At 43.7% G+C, this 18,255-nt stretch overlaps 1 protein-coding gene and 1 long non-coding RNA gene across 10 annotated transcripts in view; one reads left to right on the forward strand and one right to left on the reverse strand.

Annotated features, from left to right (window-relative positions):
• The window catches only part of LOC138866198 (uncharacterized), a 15,312-nt gene extending 11,679 nt beyond the window's left edge, over positions 1-3,633 (forward strand). Inside the window, exon 3 of the long non-coding RNA XR_011399527.1 lies at positions 3,283-3,633. This is a non-coding gene — a long non-coding RNA (uncharacterized lncRNA). The remainder of the gene's footprint in view (positions 1-3,282) is intronic.
• LOC113804138 (adenomatous polyposis coli protein) overlaps positions 2,616-18,255 on the reverse strand; it is a 360,688-nt gene continuing 345,048 nt past the window's right edge. For all 9 annotated transcript variants that reach the window (XM_070138164.1, XM_070138166.1, XM_070138165.1 and 6 more), the window contains 3 exons: positions 11,391-11,544; positions 10,452-10,691; positions 2,616-9,673 (listed from right to left, as the gene is read on the reverse strand). In XM_070138164.1, coding sequence (XP_069994265.1) covers positions 5,219-9,673; positions 10,452-10,691; positions 11,391-11,544 — 4,849 coding nt within the window. In that variant the 3' untranslated portion in view covers positions 2,616-5,218. The remainder of the gene's footprint in view (positions 9,674-10,451; positions 10,692-11,390; positions 11,545-18,255) is intronic.

The following is an 18,255-nucleotide window of genomic DNA, read 5'->3' on the forward strand; positions in this document are numbered from 1 at the left end:
AATACCAGGTGGACGCATGTAATTTTGTGTAGTAACCCTGGCTGCCTTAGTGTTGACCTGCTCGAGCTTCTCACTGCTATGCATGTTGTATGGGCCCTATGCAACCGTACAATACTCAGGCGTTGGTCGTCCAATAATGGTAATAATAATATAGTTGAATTCCATTTGTTACAATGGATATTCCTTGCTTTGACATGTCTGTTTCTTTGCTTCTAAACTATCCTGTGTGCAAGGAATAGCCGGGTTACCTTTCACTGGCAGCGCGTGTTAGTCGAGAATGCTACGGCTGCACTAGCACAAATGTATGTTGTAAGCTATGTGTTTGATGTCTGGTGTACAGTTAAGTAGGTTATTCCTCAGGAACCTAAGTTTTCTGTTGGTTTTGTTGATAGAGTCAGTGAGCGTGTTGGAGTTAAAGTTGTGTGTGAGGTGTTCGCCGAGGATTTTATGGAATGTTGGGGATGTCAGCTGTATGTTGTGTAGTGTGGTGCACTGTATGTGATGTGGTGAATTGGAATACCTTGCATTTACGGGGACATTGTCATTTGTCATGTGTATTCCCACATCTAAGCGTGTCTGTGTCATGTTTAGAGGAGTCTGCAGTCATCTTCATTATTGTTTTGTCAAAATAAGAGATTGTCGTCAGCAAAAAATCTAGAGTTAGGTGTAGAGAGTAGAAAGTAATTATCATACAGAAGGAAAATAAGTGGACTAAGAACGGTGTTTTGCGGAGTAGACAGAGACAGAGTCAGAAGATGAACCGTCGAGCAGGACATATTGCATCCTACACGACAGAAAGGCAGTAATCCAGAGAAGAATTGGCCCTGTGATCCCGTAATACTGTAATTCGGGCGTCAGTTTTCTGTAGGAGTCTTTGTCAGAGGCTTTAGCAAAGCCAAGCAGTATGGCATCAATTTGTTTAATGTCACGTCTGTCTACTTGCTGAGCAATGTCATTAAGGGTTGTAATTTATTGTCTCACATGAACGTTTGGGCCGAAAACCGTATTGCGAGACAGTAATGTTGTGAGCGTCACTGCTATGTCGGTGCATTCTGTGTTCAAAGATTTTGCAAACGATTGACATGTGAGAAACGGGGTATGATTTGTCATTTCCATGTAGTCGTCAAGGGGGAGGGGTCAATAAAGACTGTCTGTTGGGTGTATGGCATCTTCGTGTGTGAAAACTTGTTGGAAATATCTGTTGAGTAATCATGATTTTTGTTTGGGGTCGGTCAAAAGAATGCGATTGCTGTAGTGCCTTATATGAGCGACTTGAAAAAAAGTATTAAGGTTTCTTTCTAAAGTTGTCCTAGCGATAGGAGGAAACATGTTCGTCTTCCGCTTTTATCAACTATCAGTAAAAAGGTGTACCTTCCAGAACCTTTATTGTCTCCAGCCCACACTATGCAATGAATAAGCATTGCATGGATGTCTATGCAATATGAAACCATTGATTCTCAGGTACCACGTCTTGTTTTATGATTTCATTTAAATGTCACATTCTATATATACAGAATGGCAAGAAAGAAAGCATCTGATTTGATGAGCCAAATTTTATACAAAGCATTCTTGATAGAACAGTATGCATTTTAAATTACCAATAAAAGATGCTTAATTTCAAGATTTTGTCTGAAACAGGGGTGCCTTTTCTGTAGCGATGGCCAGGTATAGTTTATTCAGCTGATTTTAAGTGTTTAAAATCCTGCCATTTTGTGTTCTGATGCCTTGAATATAGATAAAATTTATAAACCAAAATTTTTAATTTTCTTTCCTTTTATGACAGGCTCTCTTGTCATTTTATTGTATTTACAGTTTTATCTTATATATATATATATATATATATATATATATATATATATATATATATATATATATATATATATATATATATATATATATACATACACACACACACATACACACACACCACTGTACAGGAAAAAAATCCACAATCAGTCATTCATTTTTGATCACCGATTGAAGGAATGGACTTCTTATGTACAATATGATGCAAGTTATGTACAAGTATAATTTTAACGGAATTTACTTGTTTTGTGGCTTGTGTTTGCAATTATAGAGAGAATGGTTGAATCACACTCCCAAAGCTCTGTGGAACTTCCAATCACTGCATTTGAACTTTCCACTTCAGAGAACTTTTGCAATAAGCCTTCATGTGGCCAGACTGTCATATTACCTGAATTCATAATTATGAAGGTAAAAGGGACTTATAAAATTACTACTTGTTTCTTTTATACAGGAGTAATTACCTGATAGAAAATGTGGAAAGTAGTATGAAAGTATTTCCCCATTAGTGCAATACACCAGAAAGTATTTACATGTGCTGAAGGTCTATAATCAAGACAATATTCCCTTACACCAAATAATGCATTTCTGGTCAATCTACACTACTGATTTTTCAGGTTTATTCAGAATACAAATTATCACAAGATAAACTATCATGTTGGGTATGTGGATCCAACTCATAGTGACAAAAAGACACTAGTTTTTGGAAAAGAGAATAAAACTTTCAAACATTACTTTGATATTATGCCACTTCCCAACAATTCAGTTTATCTCATAACCATTCATCTTGTCAGGTGAAAGAAAGATCAACATACATACAAGTATTTAATTTATCATAATACTATGTTAAATCATATGATAATGAAGAAAAGTTGGATATTGCATACAGAGACAAGAAGGAGAGTCAGTTCACTGTATCCAGCACCCAAAGGAAGGAGAGAGGCCATTCACTGCATTCAGTACCCAAATGAAGAGAATGAGTACATTACATCCAGCACCCAGAACAAAAGCCTTAAACCACCACAAAACATGCCAACAATTAATGCATGAGAAAATATTTCCCATGACATACAGAGTAATGAGATCATTATGTATATTTCATGAAACAGCCTTTTAGATCTTTTGGTTAGGAAGTGGATCATGCAAGCTGTATCCCTATACAACCACAATTGTCAAAACACAAATAGAAAGAAGCTTTCAAAGTACAGTATATGTATAAATCAGAGACTAGTTGTGTAAATGCACTCAGAAAACTTACTCACACTGTTCATTATAGAAGACCTGCACACAAGTGTTCTGCAGTGTCATGGACATTGGAAAATTTATGTTTACTGTACAAATTTCACATACTTAACAAATGAATGTGTAATAATAACATAATTTTTAATTACTTTTAGACAAGGACAAGGACAAAATATTCACATTTTGCCATTACAATGCTATGTACAGACATCATAGTCTGTTGCTCCACTCTTCCAGCAGTCCAGTCTGGAGGTATACTCTAGACGACCCTGACGACGTGGCAGCTGCAATGACCTCCCCAGACCACCAGAGGCCTTTGATGTAGTTCTCCAAAGCAGATGTGATGACATGGCAAAGGACACTACCACAAGCAAAACTGCTTCTGATAGACCCTGAAGCATTCTGAGAGCATTTCATTTCATGTGATGGAAATGGGTCTTGCAACAGAAGGCTACTTGATTACCATTCTCTCAAGTTCTGGGCAAAATAAAATATAAGAAGCATTATATTTCACATTAAAAAGCCCTTCTTAAATCTCAAGCATCTACTGCTCTAATAATCTGGGGAGTACTTGTGCTCTGCAAATATACCTATAATTACATTATCAACATAATGTATACGGCTTTTCATTACAGAACGCATTGCACACCTTAGTCTGACTCAGTGCATTCTGTGCCTGCCTTTCTTTAGCAGAAAATCAGAAATTTTGACACATGAGGTATCGTTCACACAGCTAATGATAAAATACTTATGAAAAATAGATGGAGTGGCATAACCAGCTCAGGTCAAGTTTCATATAAACTCTTTCTATCATCAAGGGACAATGCTAGTTATTTAGTTGAAAGCTAAAACCATAAAGCCCATTTGACTATTCATTGTGCTTACATTACTTATAATTACCACTATTACTTAGAAAGTCTCTAATGTGTACTTCTTACAAGAACAATAGTCTAGCTTCATTTTTTCCCAGAGGCAAATGTATTTAATTCTGTATTGCAATTTAAGTACAAAGAACTTGATTTTCTTGTGTTCTACCACTAAAGCTTGCTCTTTTCGGTCTCAAATAACCTATAAAAACTAACTGGACTTGCACAATAATTATCCAGTACTTCAGTCTATAAAAGTAGCTGTATGTAAGCTGATAGATAAAAGACAGTACTGGATATGATACATAAGGATGGAGATCTATTCAGTGATTAGTATAGATGAATATTTTCTCACTGATAGTACATAGAGTATTTAATCTTCAGCTGTGCTTAAAAAGACCTCAGTGTTTGCAGACCTTCATTAAACAAACAAAAGCAATGCAAAATAAAATTAATTCTTAATACAATGAGCATAAAAAAACTAAAACAGAAAATAAAGGAAATCAACACAGAAAACCTTGAATAAATTATTTATTAGAAATTAAGACCATAGAAAACAATAAAAACTGATAAATGCACCATAAAGCTTTGCCAACAGAGGTTTACAGTTGGAGGGCTGTCATGGATGGCCACTATAGGGAAACGCTGTTATAAGTCTTCCTGTAAAATAATATAATCAGGTGTAAGGTTATGTATATCTCCACTCCTGGCTCACACAAGCCACCACTTCAAATCAAGTTCATCTTTGTTTGAATTTCAGGAAAGTATACAAACCTGTAATATGATCTGATGGATCTGGGGATTATCTCTCTTTTCATTTTACTGATAATTTTCAGGAATAAGAACACTAAATGCAGAGAAATGCACTAAAATACTGAGTAAAAATAAATCTTCTATACACAAGCCACTTAAAAGTAAAGGATTGAAATGCATGACTAAAATGGTATGGGCAGTCTATGTACACAGTTGGGTAGCTCATGTGCCAGGCTGCTGTTAGTGAGTGAAGCCCATAACTTGGTTTGACTTGCTGGAACAAAAAACTCCCATAGGGGTACTGAGGCAGTAAAGGTCCTCTCTCCTGTATATTATCAGGCACCAGTCACTAGCTAGAGAGAATGTCCATCTCCTACAAACAACATTATATGGCTATGTGGAGCTTAAACACATGTTTGGTAAATAAGAGAACATAAATTATTAAGGATCACAGGGGCTCAACAGCCCAGTGTCTCTGTTGTCACTTTCCCCCGCGCCCCATGGGTATTTGTTTGGGGATCTTGGGCACTGTGTGTCTGGCGCGGGGGTTGGGGTCAGGGCCGCCAGGCTCCCGTCACAACCGAGGGATCGGCGGCATTTCCATTGTCATCACGGGCACAGGGAGCATTGGAAAGAAGTGATTTGGAAGGCTGAGGTATACGAGTCGCAACTGCGGATCGAACTCTTGGTGCAACTGGAGGCTGATAATTGAATGGTGGAACAATGGCAGACTGTGGTGGGGATCTTACTCTCCCATCTTCCTCCACCACAATGAAGGAACCGAGTCGAGACAATCTCTTGGCCCGGGCTTCACTGTCCTCCTCCCCTTGTCCAACAGCTGGAGGGTGAGTAGCTGGTCTTTGTCGAAGTTGTACTGTTTCTGACTGTCGCACATGAACTTCTGCCATTCTCGACCGAGTCGGGCTGACTAAGCAATGTGGACGTGAATCTACAGGTGTAGTGGCCTCTGATGGTGGAGAGGACCTGGTGTCACGACCTCTTAACTTTGCTAATTTAAGACCTAAGCGAGTTCTACTCTTTCCCGTGTCACTGCTCGCACTGGAACTCTCTACACCTGGTAATTTTTCATAAGTGGAACTCCTCACAAGAGGTCGAGGAGGAGTTTCCTTTGCTGCTGATTTTGGCCGTGATATCCAAACACGTCCATCTTTCTTTTCCTCTTTTGGTTTGGATTGTGCTCGTTCCACCTTCTTCCATAGATTAGCAATGCGACTAGTTACCTCCTTCTTGACAGTTTTTTTTGAGTCTGGACGCCACTCAGCCATGTCACTAGACGTTGGTGGACGGGCATCACGCGTTAAGCTTGTTGACTTCGGCTGTGGAGGGCGGCCCTTTGTGGGACTCAAATCCTGACTACCACTCTTTGGAATAGCAGTACGGACTGAAGGGCTTGGTTGTACAGTGTCCCTCCTTATTCTTGGTTTGGAGATCCCCCGAACCGGTGCAGCTGTTTTTTTACTCTCCATCTGCACTGTTCTTTCTGGGCTTAAGGGTGTATCACTATCATCCTTTGTAAATGTGTTCTGACGACGCAAAGGTCTCGGAGGATCAGGGCCAGGTCTTGCTAAGGATTTAGAACGTGCTGGTCGAGTGATTGTGCCTCTCCCAGCAGGCCCTAAACGAGGACTAGAACCCGCACTGCTGCCTGCTGAAGAACCTGTGGCCCTCCCAGTTGGGCTTTCTTCCCCACTGCTTCCTCCTCTTTGGATGTTGGAGGTCTGTCGCAAAGCTGATGCCCTAGTTGCCCGTGGAAGCTTTGGGGAAGATGGTTTTACAGGGGAAGCAGAACTAGGGCGTCCAGGGGTTGAGCGCACTGGAATAATTCTGGCTGGACTAGCAGATGTAGCAGCAGTTTTAGCAGGTGTAGCACTGTATTTACGAGCACTTGAATATAATGGTTTTCTACGACCCCTGATGCCTTTCCCAGCACCTTCATCCTCTTCTGTAGGCCTGGGTGCTTCCTCTCCTGGTTTCACAATTCTAGGTCGACGCAGAATCTGCTGCACTTCCTCCTCCTCCTCCTCTTCATCATCATCTTCCTCTTCTCCTTTATCAGGGGGGTCTTCATCTGCGTCCCTAAGAAAATTTTTCAAATCTAGTTCGTCTTCATTTGATATCAAGCTAAGCGTTTCTATATCTAATATATTTTCTTCACTTAGAAGGTCTGATGACTCACTTGTCATAGCCTCCCTGGTTTCATTAAGGGTACAGATTACAATATTGGCATCCTGCTGTAATGCTTCTAGTTGTTCTGCTGTTAAATCAAGCATCTCATTACTGTCCTGGAAATCTACTAATGTTCCATCACCTTCTTTATCTTCATCTGCTACAGCCTGTGCCTCAGCATCTGGTGTTATGTCGGATAATGGCACATCGATGGTTCTTGTTTGGTATCGTTCTCGATCCTCCTGCCGCCGCTGCCTGAATGACTGCTTACCCTGAAGCTTTGGTGGTGATGATGGTGCTTCTAAATCTTCAATTTTCAGTCCTGCAGCTTCCTGGGCTGTCTCTGGCGTTACTGGACTCTCACTAATGGTGTGAGTTTGGAAGCGGCTTGGGTCTTGCTGGCGCCTCTCTTTTGGAGATCTTCGTGGACTGATTTTTTCTTTTTCTACTTCAATAGAACCCATATCAGAGGGAGTGTTTGTTAGAGTACTATCTGTTGATATGGTGCGAGTTCTAAATCTTTCAGAATCATCCTGACGACGCTGCTTTGGTGTTCGAGTAACTGAAGGTGATGAGGGGAGAACTTCTACCAGTGTAGGATCTGTATCCTGTGATGGTGTTGCATCTGACATTTCTCCATCACCTCTTGTGAAGGTCCGGAACCTGTCCTTTGCCTGTTGTCTCCGAGATCGGGGAGTGCCAAGTCTGTGGGGAGAAGACTGAGATGTTGAAGAGAAGCCATCCTGAGGTAAATCAGGGATGTCCGATGGCAATTCATCTGCTGCCATTTCGGTATCGCTTGCAGGGCCAACTGTATCTTCATGTTCAGTGATGTCTGTGATCTCCTGATAAGTTGAAGCTTCATCTCCACCTGTCAAGGTAAGTGTGGATGCAGCATTCATGGCCTCCTGACGAAAGATAGCAGCCAGCTGGCGAGCAGGAGCAGCAACCTGTGCAGTGTGGTCCACAGGAGGAGAAGGCGGTGACTCGCGCTGTTCTGCTACCTCAGAAGTTATGGAAGCCACACTGATCATGGAGTTTTCCATATCATCATCAAGCATGGATGGTGGTGGGATGTTATCTAAGTTAGAATGGCAAGAGCTTGCCATACTAGCCATGTTCTCATTAGAGCCATAGTCCTGGTCTCCAAGTGCCCGGCGCACCATTTCAGGAAGACGTCGCGTGTGACGGCATTCTAAGCGACGGTTGCCAGTGCGGGGTAGGCGTTCCTCAGCACTGCTTGTGAGACTATTGGACATAGAAGCTAAACTTCCCATTGCTGACGGTGGCTTGATATTGTCAATACAAGCATCTGAGGCAGCACTAGCTATGCTATGGGACATATGAGAAGTTTCATCACTACTCATGAGTTTTGCTTCTCCTGCAACTGCTCGTGCTACCTTCATTGCTTCTACTGCAATGAGGCCTGACTCAGACATTGATGCTGTTACTGAAGTATCAGATCCTCGTCCCTCAGACGGTGATGACTTATCACCAGAACGTCTCTGGTCTTCCCATGATTGCTTTTCCTCTGGAGATGATCCTATACCTTCCACTGACTCTTCACTGATACGCTGCTCTTCAGGTTCCACAGGTGATTTTTCCTCCTTTCTCAAGGGCTGAGTGACAACAGTAGCAGCACTCCCTTCACTTGTGACTTCACTCTTGAGATCACAAATTTCTGCAGTTGTTGTCGTCTTCACAGACTCAATTTCTGTATGGTCAGTATGACTTTCTTCCTCCTCTTCCTCATCCTCAATTTCCTCTTCCTCTACGTGTCTGTATGCCCTCTCATTCTTCTCGCTCTGTTCCGAGTCCGTGCGTAGCTTCGAGCTCTCCGCGTCTGGAGTGTACATGACGGCATCTGTCTCCACTTCCTCCACAGCTGCCGCCGTCGTCTCCACATTTTTTGAAGGGGATGATGGTTGCTCCCTGCAAAGAGTGAGTCTCTGCATAGGGACACCAGGTACAAGACGTGCTGGTGATCTGGAAGATGGGGCTGGTATGCGTGACCCTCCACGGCGCTTCCTTCGGCCCTCCAAGTCTGATTTACTCTTGGGCATCCCTTGACTGATGCACTGCTGCAGTAAGGCCTGTTCTGTGGGTGTTGTTTCTTCTCCATAGGAGTCAACAGATAGGGAGCTAAGAGAGGAGTTTCTTGAGAAGCAGACTGGTGTATCTTCCACTCCATATTTGTGAACTCCAGTGGCTTGTGGTGCATTTTGAGGCTGAATGACTGGACTATCACCTTCCAAAGAACTTAGTGAGGAGTGCCGAGATATTACACCTGGAGTACCTTCTACAGCAAACTGCTTTGGTACTTCTTCATCTTCCTCAACCATCTCTTGCCCTCGCTGTTGCATGTGCTGCTGTCTAGACCTTCGCATGCGAGGTGACTGAGGTGTCCTTGGTCGAGTTGTCTGTGCCTGTGGCTGTGGTGACTGGGGGGTCCTTGCTCGTGGAGACTGTGGGGTGCGAGGGCTAGGATCCCTGCTGGCACGATTCATTTCATCCTCGCAGCTCAAGGAGGAAAGGGAATCTGCACGAGAGAATGTCGCAGGTGTGCCCTCTGTGGCCCACATCCGCACTTGATCCTTAGAGGTGTCTTCAATACCACTGGGTGGATGGGGTGAGACCCGAGTTCCAGCAACCTTGACAGCAGGAGTGACCCTGGCAACTGGTACTGGTCTATGATGAGGGGACCTTCTTGGAGATGGCAGAACTGGGGCTGTCGGAGGGGTAACCCCATGACTGCACAAATGTCCTGTTCCATGACGCTTCACTCCAATCTTAACATCCTTCACTTTTGCACCAGGACGAGCCTGAAAAAATAAATCTTGTCAGTGGACTGCCTATGAAATCTAAAATCTCTTTCTGTATGGATTATCAAGCAGGTACCTTATGATTAAAATTCTTTTTAGCCCAATGAATAAAAAATCAAAATCTGTAACTGCACTACATTCACTTTGATGTTTGCTTGAAACAAAAATATTTATGCGTATACCCATACATATTGATATGCATATACATACATACAAATAAATATATATGTATATATATATATATATATATATATATATATATATATATATATATATATATATATATATATATATATATATATATAGCTATATAGCTATATAATTATAGATCTATATCTATATATAGAACATACAGACATATATATATATATACATATATGTATAATATATATTATAAAATATATGTAATCTGTAACATGTGACACACCAACCAAGTAAGACTGCCATCTACCCTCTGCTCTGTACTGATTTCAGGAAAGACATTAGTGTTATTATCAAAGTACACTTTTTAAATACAATTTTGGTCAGATCCTGTGAAAGAAAATATAACAATTGCCTGCATCAGTTGGGAAGGGAATTATATGAAAGTTCTTACCAGTCTGATAGGACCTGGAAGTTTACGTGCATGATCCTTTGTAAGCTGAATTAAAGGCAAGTTCTTATTACTATTCAAGTAACTCATCCAGTCTTACAAAGAAAAGAAAAGAAAGAAAAAAAAAAGTAATTAAAAAAATAAATAAAATCTTGACAGAAAATCTATCACTCAAGTCCAGCCTACCTTGGGCATGGCAGATTGAATGCACTGCTCCAAGAGGTTGTCATTGTCGGAAGAATTGTCGCCAGAGTCGTTGAGACTGGGACGCAAGCTTGGGCCGTGCAGGTCCTTGCTAGATTCTTCACCAGGAATTGACAGCTGAGACAGGTCCGAAATGGAGGCTGCATGAGAGATGTTAGCAGGTGTGTCCTCTGTGCAGTAGGTGCGCAGAGTGTCTCCTCCCCAAACCCCACCTCCAATGCCCTGTGGAAGAACTCTCTGTCAAAAATTGCACACGGTTGTAATACAGGGTGAATATAACATAACAACTCTTAATATATTCATTACCTGAGGGAGTACTGGCAGAGTATCTATTATAAAAGTTGTTTTTAAGAAATTATACACCATGAGATTGTTTTTTGATTGAGTCAACAAAATTGTGTGTGTGTCCAAAAAATGGAATGGTAGATTATGCACTAAAAATATATTAGAAAAAGAATTATAACCTCCAAAATCTTGTTAAGTTTTCATTGTTTTTGTGTCATAAATAATACATACAAAACATAACTATGTAGGTGTATATTGTATATAATTTTTCTACAAAAGAAAAAAATTATTACCTTACAAATTTCTACTTAATCCCCAACAAAGTGCAAATATATGCAGATGGTGTTAGCAGAATCTAGGATTTTTTTCTTCTTATATATATATATATATATATATATATATATATATATATATATATATATATATATATATATATATAAATACTAAAATCACCATAATATCAAGGAAATATAATAGTGTCCTACACATACATTTTCAACCAACCAGAACATGACAAATAAGAAGCCCCTGCACACCACCCATGCAATACCAAGCCCTATATAACCACAATCATAAAGTGTGAGCTGTAGCCACTCATACCTCCTCAGCCACCACTCGCATGCCTACCAGTCCTACCTGCTGGGCATGGGTATGGGTGGGGGCACTTGGGATCTGGGTAGGCAGGTTGGCGGCTTTGGCGACTGGGATGCTCGACCGAGGGGCAGCGACAGCCGCTGGCCTACCAATCCGTGAGGGTCCCCGACCACTATATTGCTTGCTGCTGCGTTGTCTGCAATAAAACAAATAAACAAGTAAATAGCTAGATATAAAAAATGAACAGCAAAGAAGAAAAAATACACACAAAAAGGACAAGGACTCGTGTGTATTTGTAAATTTTTCCAGTAATTTGGGTTTTCTTTTTGCTATTGAGATTTCTACACAAAATATCCATTCCAGCCACAAATAACGACTATGCACTGGATAGGTATGATATATGATAATGGTGGTGGTAGTAGTGGTGGTAGTAGTAGTAGTAGTAGTAGTAGTAGTAGTAACAGCAGTAGCAGTAGCAGTAGTAGTACTAAAAGTGGTAGTGGTGGTGGTGTGGTGGTGGTAGTAGTAGTGGTAGTGTGGTAGTAGTAGTAGTAATAGTGGTATTGGTAGTAGTGGTGGTTGTGGTAGTGGTGATGGTGGTAGAAGTAACAGTAGTAATAGAAATATTAACAGTAGTGATAGTAGTAGTAGAAGTAGTAGTAGCAGCAGTAGTAGTAACAGTATTAATAGCAGTAGTAACAGTAATAATGGTAGTATTAACAAGAGAAATAATAGTAGCAACAGTAGCAGAAGTGAAAGTGGTAAAAGTGGAAGTAGTAGCAGTACTAATAGTAATAGTAACAGTAGTAGTAACACCAGCAGGAGCAGCAGTAGTAGTAGTAAGAGTATCAATAGTAGTAGTAAAAGTAGTAGTAGTAAGAGTATTAGTAGTAGTAGTAAGAATAGCAGTAGTGGTAGTAGTAGTAAGAATAGAAGTAGTCAGAGCAGCAGTAGTAAAAACAGATGTAGTAAGAGTAGTACAGCTCATACTACTACTACTAATAATAATAAAATAACAATAATGATAAAAATACCAATGATAATAACTAAACAATAAACAATAATTTCATGATCATCATTAGCTTGTTATTGCTATTTTCAATGTCATTATCAACATGATCACCATTACTACCATGATTATTATACATCACTTACATGTTAATCATTAGCAATAAAAAGGTTAAGACGAAAAAAACACAAATATCAAACAGACACACTATGCATACACAATAAAAAGCATAAACACCCGACATACATTAAGTGTCCTTGAAGTTCAAAACCGACATTCCAGGATCAAATACTTTTATATTATCGGAAGTAATAATGACAGAGTGAAGGTCACACCAATTAAACACAAAGGCATTTTGATAAAGTGTTGCGCACATTTTTGTTGTATATTACAAGTCACATTCATTATATCTCTTAAATAACGAAAAAAACAAATCACAGCATCATAGAGATTCTAGGCCGTGTTGTCACCATTAAGACACGAATGTTCTGTTGCCATTAAAACTCGTTATATGCTTAATCAACAATCAAATGACCGTCCTCACCGGGTGCACATGAGGGCCACTGACTCCACCATTGTTCGGCAAGAGAAAAGACGTTTTACAACACCATAGTTCGTCGCAACGGAGACTGGGTGATCTTGCGTCTGGCTTCTTTTCATCTCGTCGCTTTCTCGAACACACCATACTGACATCGCCACGACACTGCGAAGCCCCCGTAATGCCAACGAAAGTCAACGTCACAGGCGCCGAGAAGCATCACCTTGAGAGCGAGACAGTTGTGCACACGGACGCGGGTGCCACAGCTGGGGCGGGCAATGTTGACGTCGTGGGAACTTCACCTTATTACCATTGTGCTGTCGTTAACTTCGATTTGCGTGCATCCCAAGGCCCGTCGGCAGGCGCATTCCGAGCTAATCTCACACTCCCGACACCACGGGTAATAAGTGTGGCGAGTCTGCCATAACAACACATTATGTGGCTCGCCCGGCGGCCGCCGAGCTCCGCCCGCGCATTGGCCACCCACCCACCCGGGCCTACACTTGGGGGTCACGACTCGACTGGCCGTGGGCCGGAGCTCCCGCTTGAGGGCCAACACAGCTCGCGAGACAGAACCCGGCCGCTCCAGCACCTCCCCTGGGGCTCTCCTCCTCCCGAGACTCGAGTAGCAGCAACAGGTAGGCATCCTCGCACATCAGGCCAGGCATGTCATATTCAGCCGTGACTAAGACTAAGGGACGACGCGACCGCAGTCCACCCGCACGAACCCTGTAAAACCCTCAAACGGGAGCCCGGGGCGGCGAGGGGCGGGGAGGGCGAGGGCTGCGCGGCGAGGAGTCCCAGGATGAGTCATGCTGGACACTGACGCAGCCACATGGAGCGTCCTGCGTTCCCTCCGCGCTCATGTAACAGTGTGACGACCCCGAGAGGAAGCGTCACGCCATCAACTTTTATAGAACTTTCACCCATTTAAAAACGTGAATTCGGCATCTGGAACAATTAGACTTTTCATTGCCTTTCACTGCGCCCCCTGTCACCCACTGAAAGCCCTGCTCTCGCCCTTTCAAAGAGCTGGCGTCGCATTCTTTAGACCCTGCAAATCCCTTAGAGAAGCATCCAGTCACCTTGCCGACAATCCCCGCGCAATCTAGACAGTTAATAAGGAAGCCAACCCCGGGTCCGCCCAAAGCACGAATCCGGAGAGCCAGACCAAAGACCATTCGCTGTGATCGCCGCCGCCGACATGCTGCCAACAAAAACACTTTATGAACAAAAATGTCTCCTCATTTCGCAACAGAGCTCGTCGGCGAGTCTTTCACAACGAGAACAATCGTCAGTATTAACTTTGGAAAGCGAGTTGCTGTCTCTTAAAAGCCACCTGACAACCGTTTGTTTTTCCTGCCGAGATCATACGGAATTCTGCCCGCTATAAACTCGGCGTTTATGAATGTAAAGCGCATCTGCCGCGACAGTCCTGGAAATATAATGCGGGGTATTATAGTTGCAAAATCAGTACGAGTTTCAAATGCAGATGCGAGTGACTTCATAGAACGTTTCTAAACAAAGTCAAGTTTTACATTTAAATTACAAATAAAATAATTCGATGATTCGAATTTCGAAACTGTAAAGAATAGAAAAAAAAATGTCATGGTAAGGCAGCTGACACAAAAGTAATAAAACCTGCACCCAAGTCAGAATAAAGTGATTTTTCATTAATAATCTCTTGACTGACATCTGAACTACATGACCTTCAGAGATGATACCCGGTTACACTGACTATAACAAAACCTTCAAGTAGCAAAGCCCATAAAATTTTACGATGTATAAAATACTCTCGTCGGAAAGGCCCCGTGTGTTTGGTAGAGTAATGCACCTTTGTTTATCGAATCGGGGAAAAGACGCGCCTTCTACGAAATCTCGGCGAAATCGGCACGGCGTCCCTCAAGGAGAATTCCTCCTCTCTCGACTATTTATACCTATGATGAAGTCGCACGCACGCGGGTCGAACCAAACCTCGAGCAGCGGCCACTCCGACGATGTCATTAGCGAAGAAACAGAAATGCAGTACCAACTATGGCACGTCAACGCCACGCAAATCCACCCATCTAAGAGGCGTTGCAATGCCTCGCAACTTGAGGGGGTGCGTGAATCCTCGACGCCATAAAAGGTAATTCAAAAGGGAGCCCCGCTTGTTTTCAGAGGCGCGCGTGCACACCCCGCGGCGGATTACTGGTGAAGACCTCAAACACTTAGCTCCCTTCCGCGGTAATCCGCTCTATTGTAGGTAAACATCTCGAAATAGAAAGGCAAGAGGCGTGCCTTTGGCTTTTGTGCCGCGGATGAGGATCGGGAATACGAGGAAAAAAGCTTGCATTAAACCACACGTCAATCCAAAGGCGCGCATCATTTTGCTGCCATGTTGAATGTCATCATCTTTCCTCACACAAGGATCTCTTATTGTGATTTAGCAACATTTCTCCCTCTATTTACGCGGTCTGGTCTGTCCGAGGAGACGCTGCAGATTTCACTGTGACTGCGTGCTTAAAAAGTCGAAGAACGTTGGGAATAACGCAGTTGCCCTCTCGGAGACGACCCCACGGCGCACCAGAGGGCACCAAGTCTCCCTATATCGCGCATACCCATACTTGACCTTCCCCCTTCTGCCCACTCCTGCCTCCTCTAGACCCTCTTTAAATGAGCCTCATTAAGTAAGGCACCCTCCTTCCACTCCCCTCCCTCCCTTTGCCCAACTTGGCCCCTCTTCCTACCTCGCCCTCTCCCCTTCCCCCCCTCCCCGCGCCCCTTCTTCCGTCTTCGAATTCCCTCCCTCAACGCGCCCTCCACAGGCTATCCCCCTCCTCGACCCTCCCTCCGACCATGCCCTCCCGCGCCGAGCCGCCGACCGCCGCTGCGGACGCTAACTGTAACAAGCGCTTCGGATTTACGACGCCCGCACGCAGTAGCGAGTACGGGTAACTGTGCCACCCGCAAACTCGCTGTTTCCCACCGACTGTTACGTAGGACCACAAGGCACGTGACTCCCCGACACCACAGGTATTTACGGACGCCGTGTGGTAGGCGCCGGGTGCAGGGGGCGGGGCTGCGGGGGAGGAAGGAAGGGCGGCGATGGCCTAGTTCTTGGACCAGGCATATTGTATCCTTGGCCAGGCTCGCGGATCGGTTACTTAGGGTGCTTTTGTTTACATCGTCGTCGTTTTCATTCTCATTCTTTCTGTCTCTTGTTTCGCTTAGTCAGTCAGTCAGGCACTCACACTTACTCTCTCTCCGTTTCTCCTTCCCTCCTTCCCCTCTCCCTCCATTCTTTTCTCCCCTCTTCCTCCCTTCTTTACTCCCCCTTTCCCCCATCCTCCCTCCCCTCTAGAGGACCATGAGGTATTCCAACCCCAGAAGCCCGGCCGATGACACAACACAAGAAACCGAAGTTGAGCAACACCGCAAGAGGAAAAGACGTGTAGGCTCGAGATCCTACCGAAAGACCGACCGCAGACGCGAGAGGCAAGGCGCTCGCGCAGGAATTCCGCTCCGTGCTGGAGTGCGCTGGTTCGAGCTGCGCGTCGGGAAGGAAGGTGTCTAAAAAGGTGTCCGGGAAGGTGTCCGACTGCGCCCCCCCCCCCTCTTCCTCACCGGATGTTCCCCGCGTGCGAAATGACGCGGGTCACTGAGGACGTGACGCTATGTGGCGGCGGCCGAGTGCCATCGCCGCCGCCGCTCCAAAGGTCACCTTCAGCAACAAGAAATAAAGAAGAAAAATAACAACAATGAATAATGAATCGAAAAGGAAGTATAAAAAGCAAACAAACGGAATCGTGTACGTAAACTTTGAGAGAAAACCGAAGGACTTACGGATTGAACATGAATAATAAGCGTTTATTTAGCTGAGTGACTTATCTTGGGGACTGAGCTCTGACGGGAAGCCAGAGGGCACTGAAAGGTAGACGTGACACTCTAAACAGGGGGGGGGTTATAAAGGTATTAGGGGTGAGGGAAGGCTAGGGGAGGGCTCGAAAAGGCGTAGAGGAGGGCCAGAGAGGGGCAGGGGGGAGGGGACGCGAGCACTTCCCATAACAGACCGACGACGACGACGCGGCGGGTTATTTTCACATGGATGGCGACGGCGGCGGCGCTCCCCTCGCCATTAGTCAGGTGCGTCTGCATTCCCTTCCTTCCTTCGCCGCGACGGCCCCGCCGGTCCACCCTCTGCCTCTGTCTAAATCTATGCTTCTCTCTCTCTTTCTTTCTCTCTCTCTCTCTCTCTCTCTCTCTCTCTCTCTTTCTCTATCACTATCTCTCTCTTTCTCTCTTTTTCTCTCTTTTCTCTCTTTCTATCTTTCTCTTTTTCTCTTTTTCTCTTTCTCTCTCTCTTTCTTTCTCTTTTTCTTTCTCTCTCTCTTTCTCTCTCTCTTTCTCTCTCTCTTTCTTTTTCTCTTTCTCTTTCTCTTTCTCTTTCTCTTTCTCTCTCTCTTTCTCTCTCTCTTTCTCTCTCTCTTTCTCTCTCTCTTTCTCTTTCTCTTTCTCTCTCTCTTTCTCTCTTTATATATTTCTCTTTCTCTCTTTATTTACCTCTCTCTCCCTCTCGTTATATATATATATATATATATATATATATATATATATATATATATATATATATATATATATATATATATATATCCCTCTCGTTATCTGTCTCTCTTTCGTTATTCATCTCTCTTGTCGTCTATCTCTTTCTTTCTACATCTCTCTCTTGCTCTCATGTTCTCTAACTCTCCCCCTCTTTTCACTCTTTCTCTCTTCATCTCTTCTTTCTCTTTCTTCTTCCGTTCCTCCCTCCCTCATTCCCACCTTCAACCTACCGCTCTCTCCCTCACCAGTTTTCCTTCTCCACACTGCTTTCCCTTCCCTCCCCCACCCTCCTTACCTTCCCTCCTGCTTTCCCTCCTCTCCCCCACCCTCCTTACCTCCCCTCCTGCTTTCCCTCCCCCAGCTCCCCACCCTCCACCCTCCTCCCAGCCACCCCCCTGCCCTACGCCCCTTATCTCCCTACTTACCTCCCTATTTACCTACACTTGTATTTACCTCCCTTCCATCATGTTTATCCGAACTCATCTCTCGGCGAGCGGCTTCTCCTCTCCCTCCCTCTATCAGCTGGCCCATCACGCCCCGGACATTCCTCTATGTTTACTTCTCGCTCTATCGCGTGTTTTTTTTTCTTTCTTTCTTTCTTTACGCGAGTTTATTCTGCTTAATCTCTCGTTTTTTTTCGTCTCTATTTACGTTTTGTTTTTAGTTCGATCAATGTGGGATTTTTGGGTGACGGAGCGTGACCGAAATTGGTTTCCTTTTCCGGAATGTTTGCGATGTCTGGCGCGGTGCGAATGGAGGAGGGGGGGGGGGGGAAG

This window comes from Penaeus vannamei, chromosome 24 (assembly GCF_042767895.1).
Source record: "Penaeus vannamei isolate JL-2024 chromosome 24, ASM4276789v1, whole genome shotgun sequence".
Lineage (NCBI taxonomy): Eukaryota > Metazoa > Arthropoda > Malacostraca > Decapoda > Penaeidae > Penaeus > Penaeus vannamei.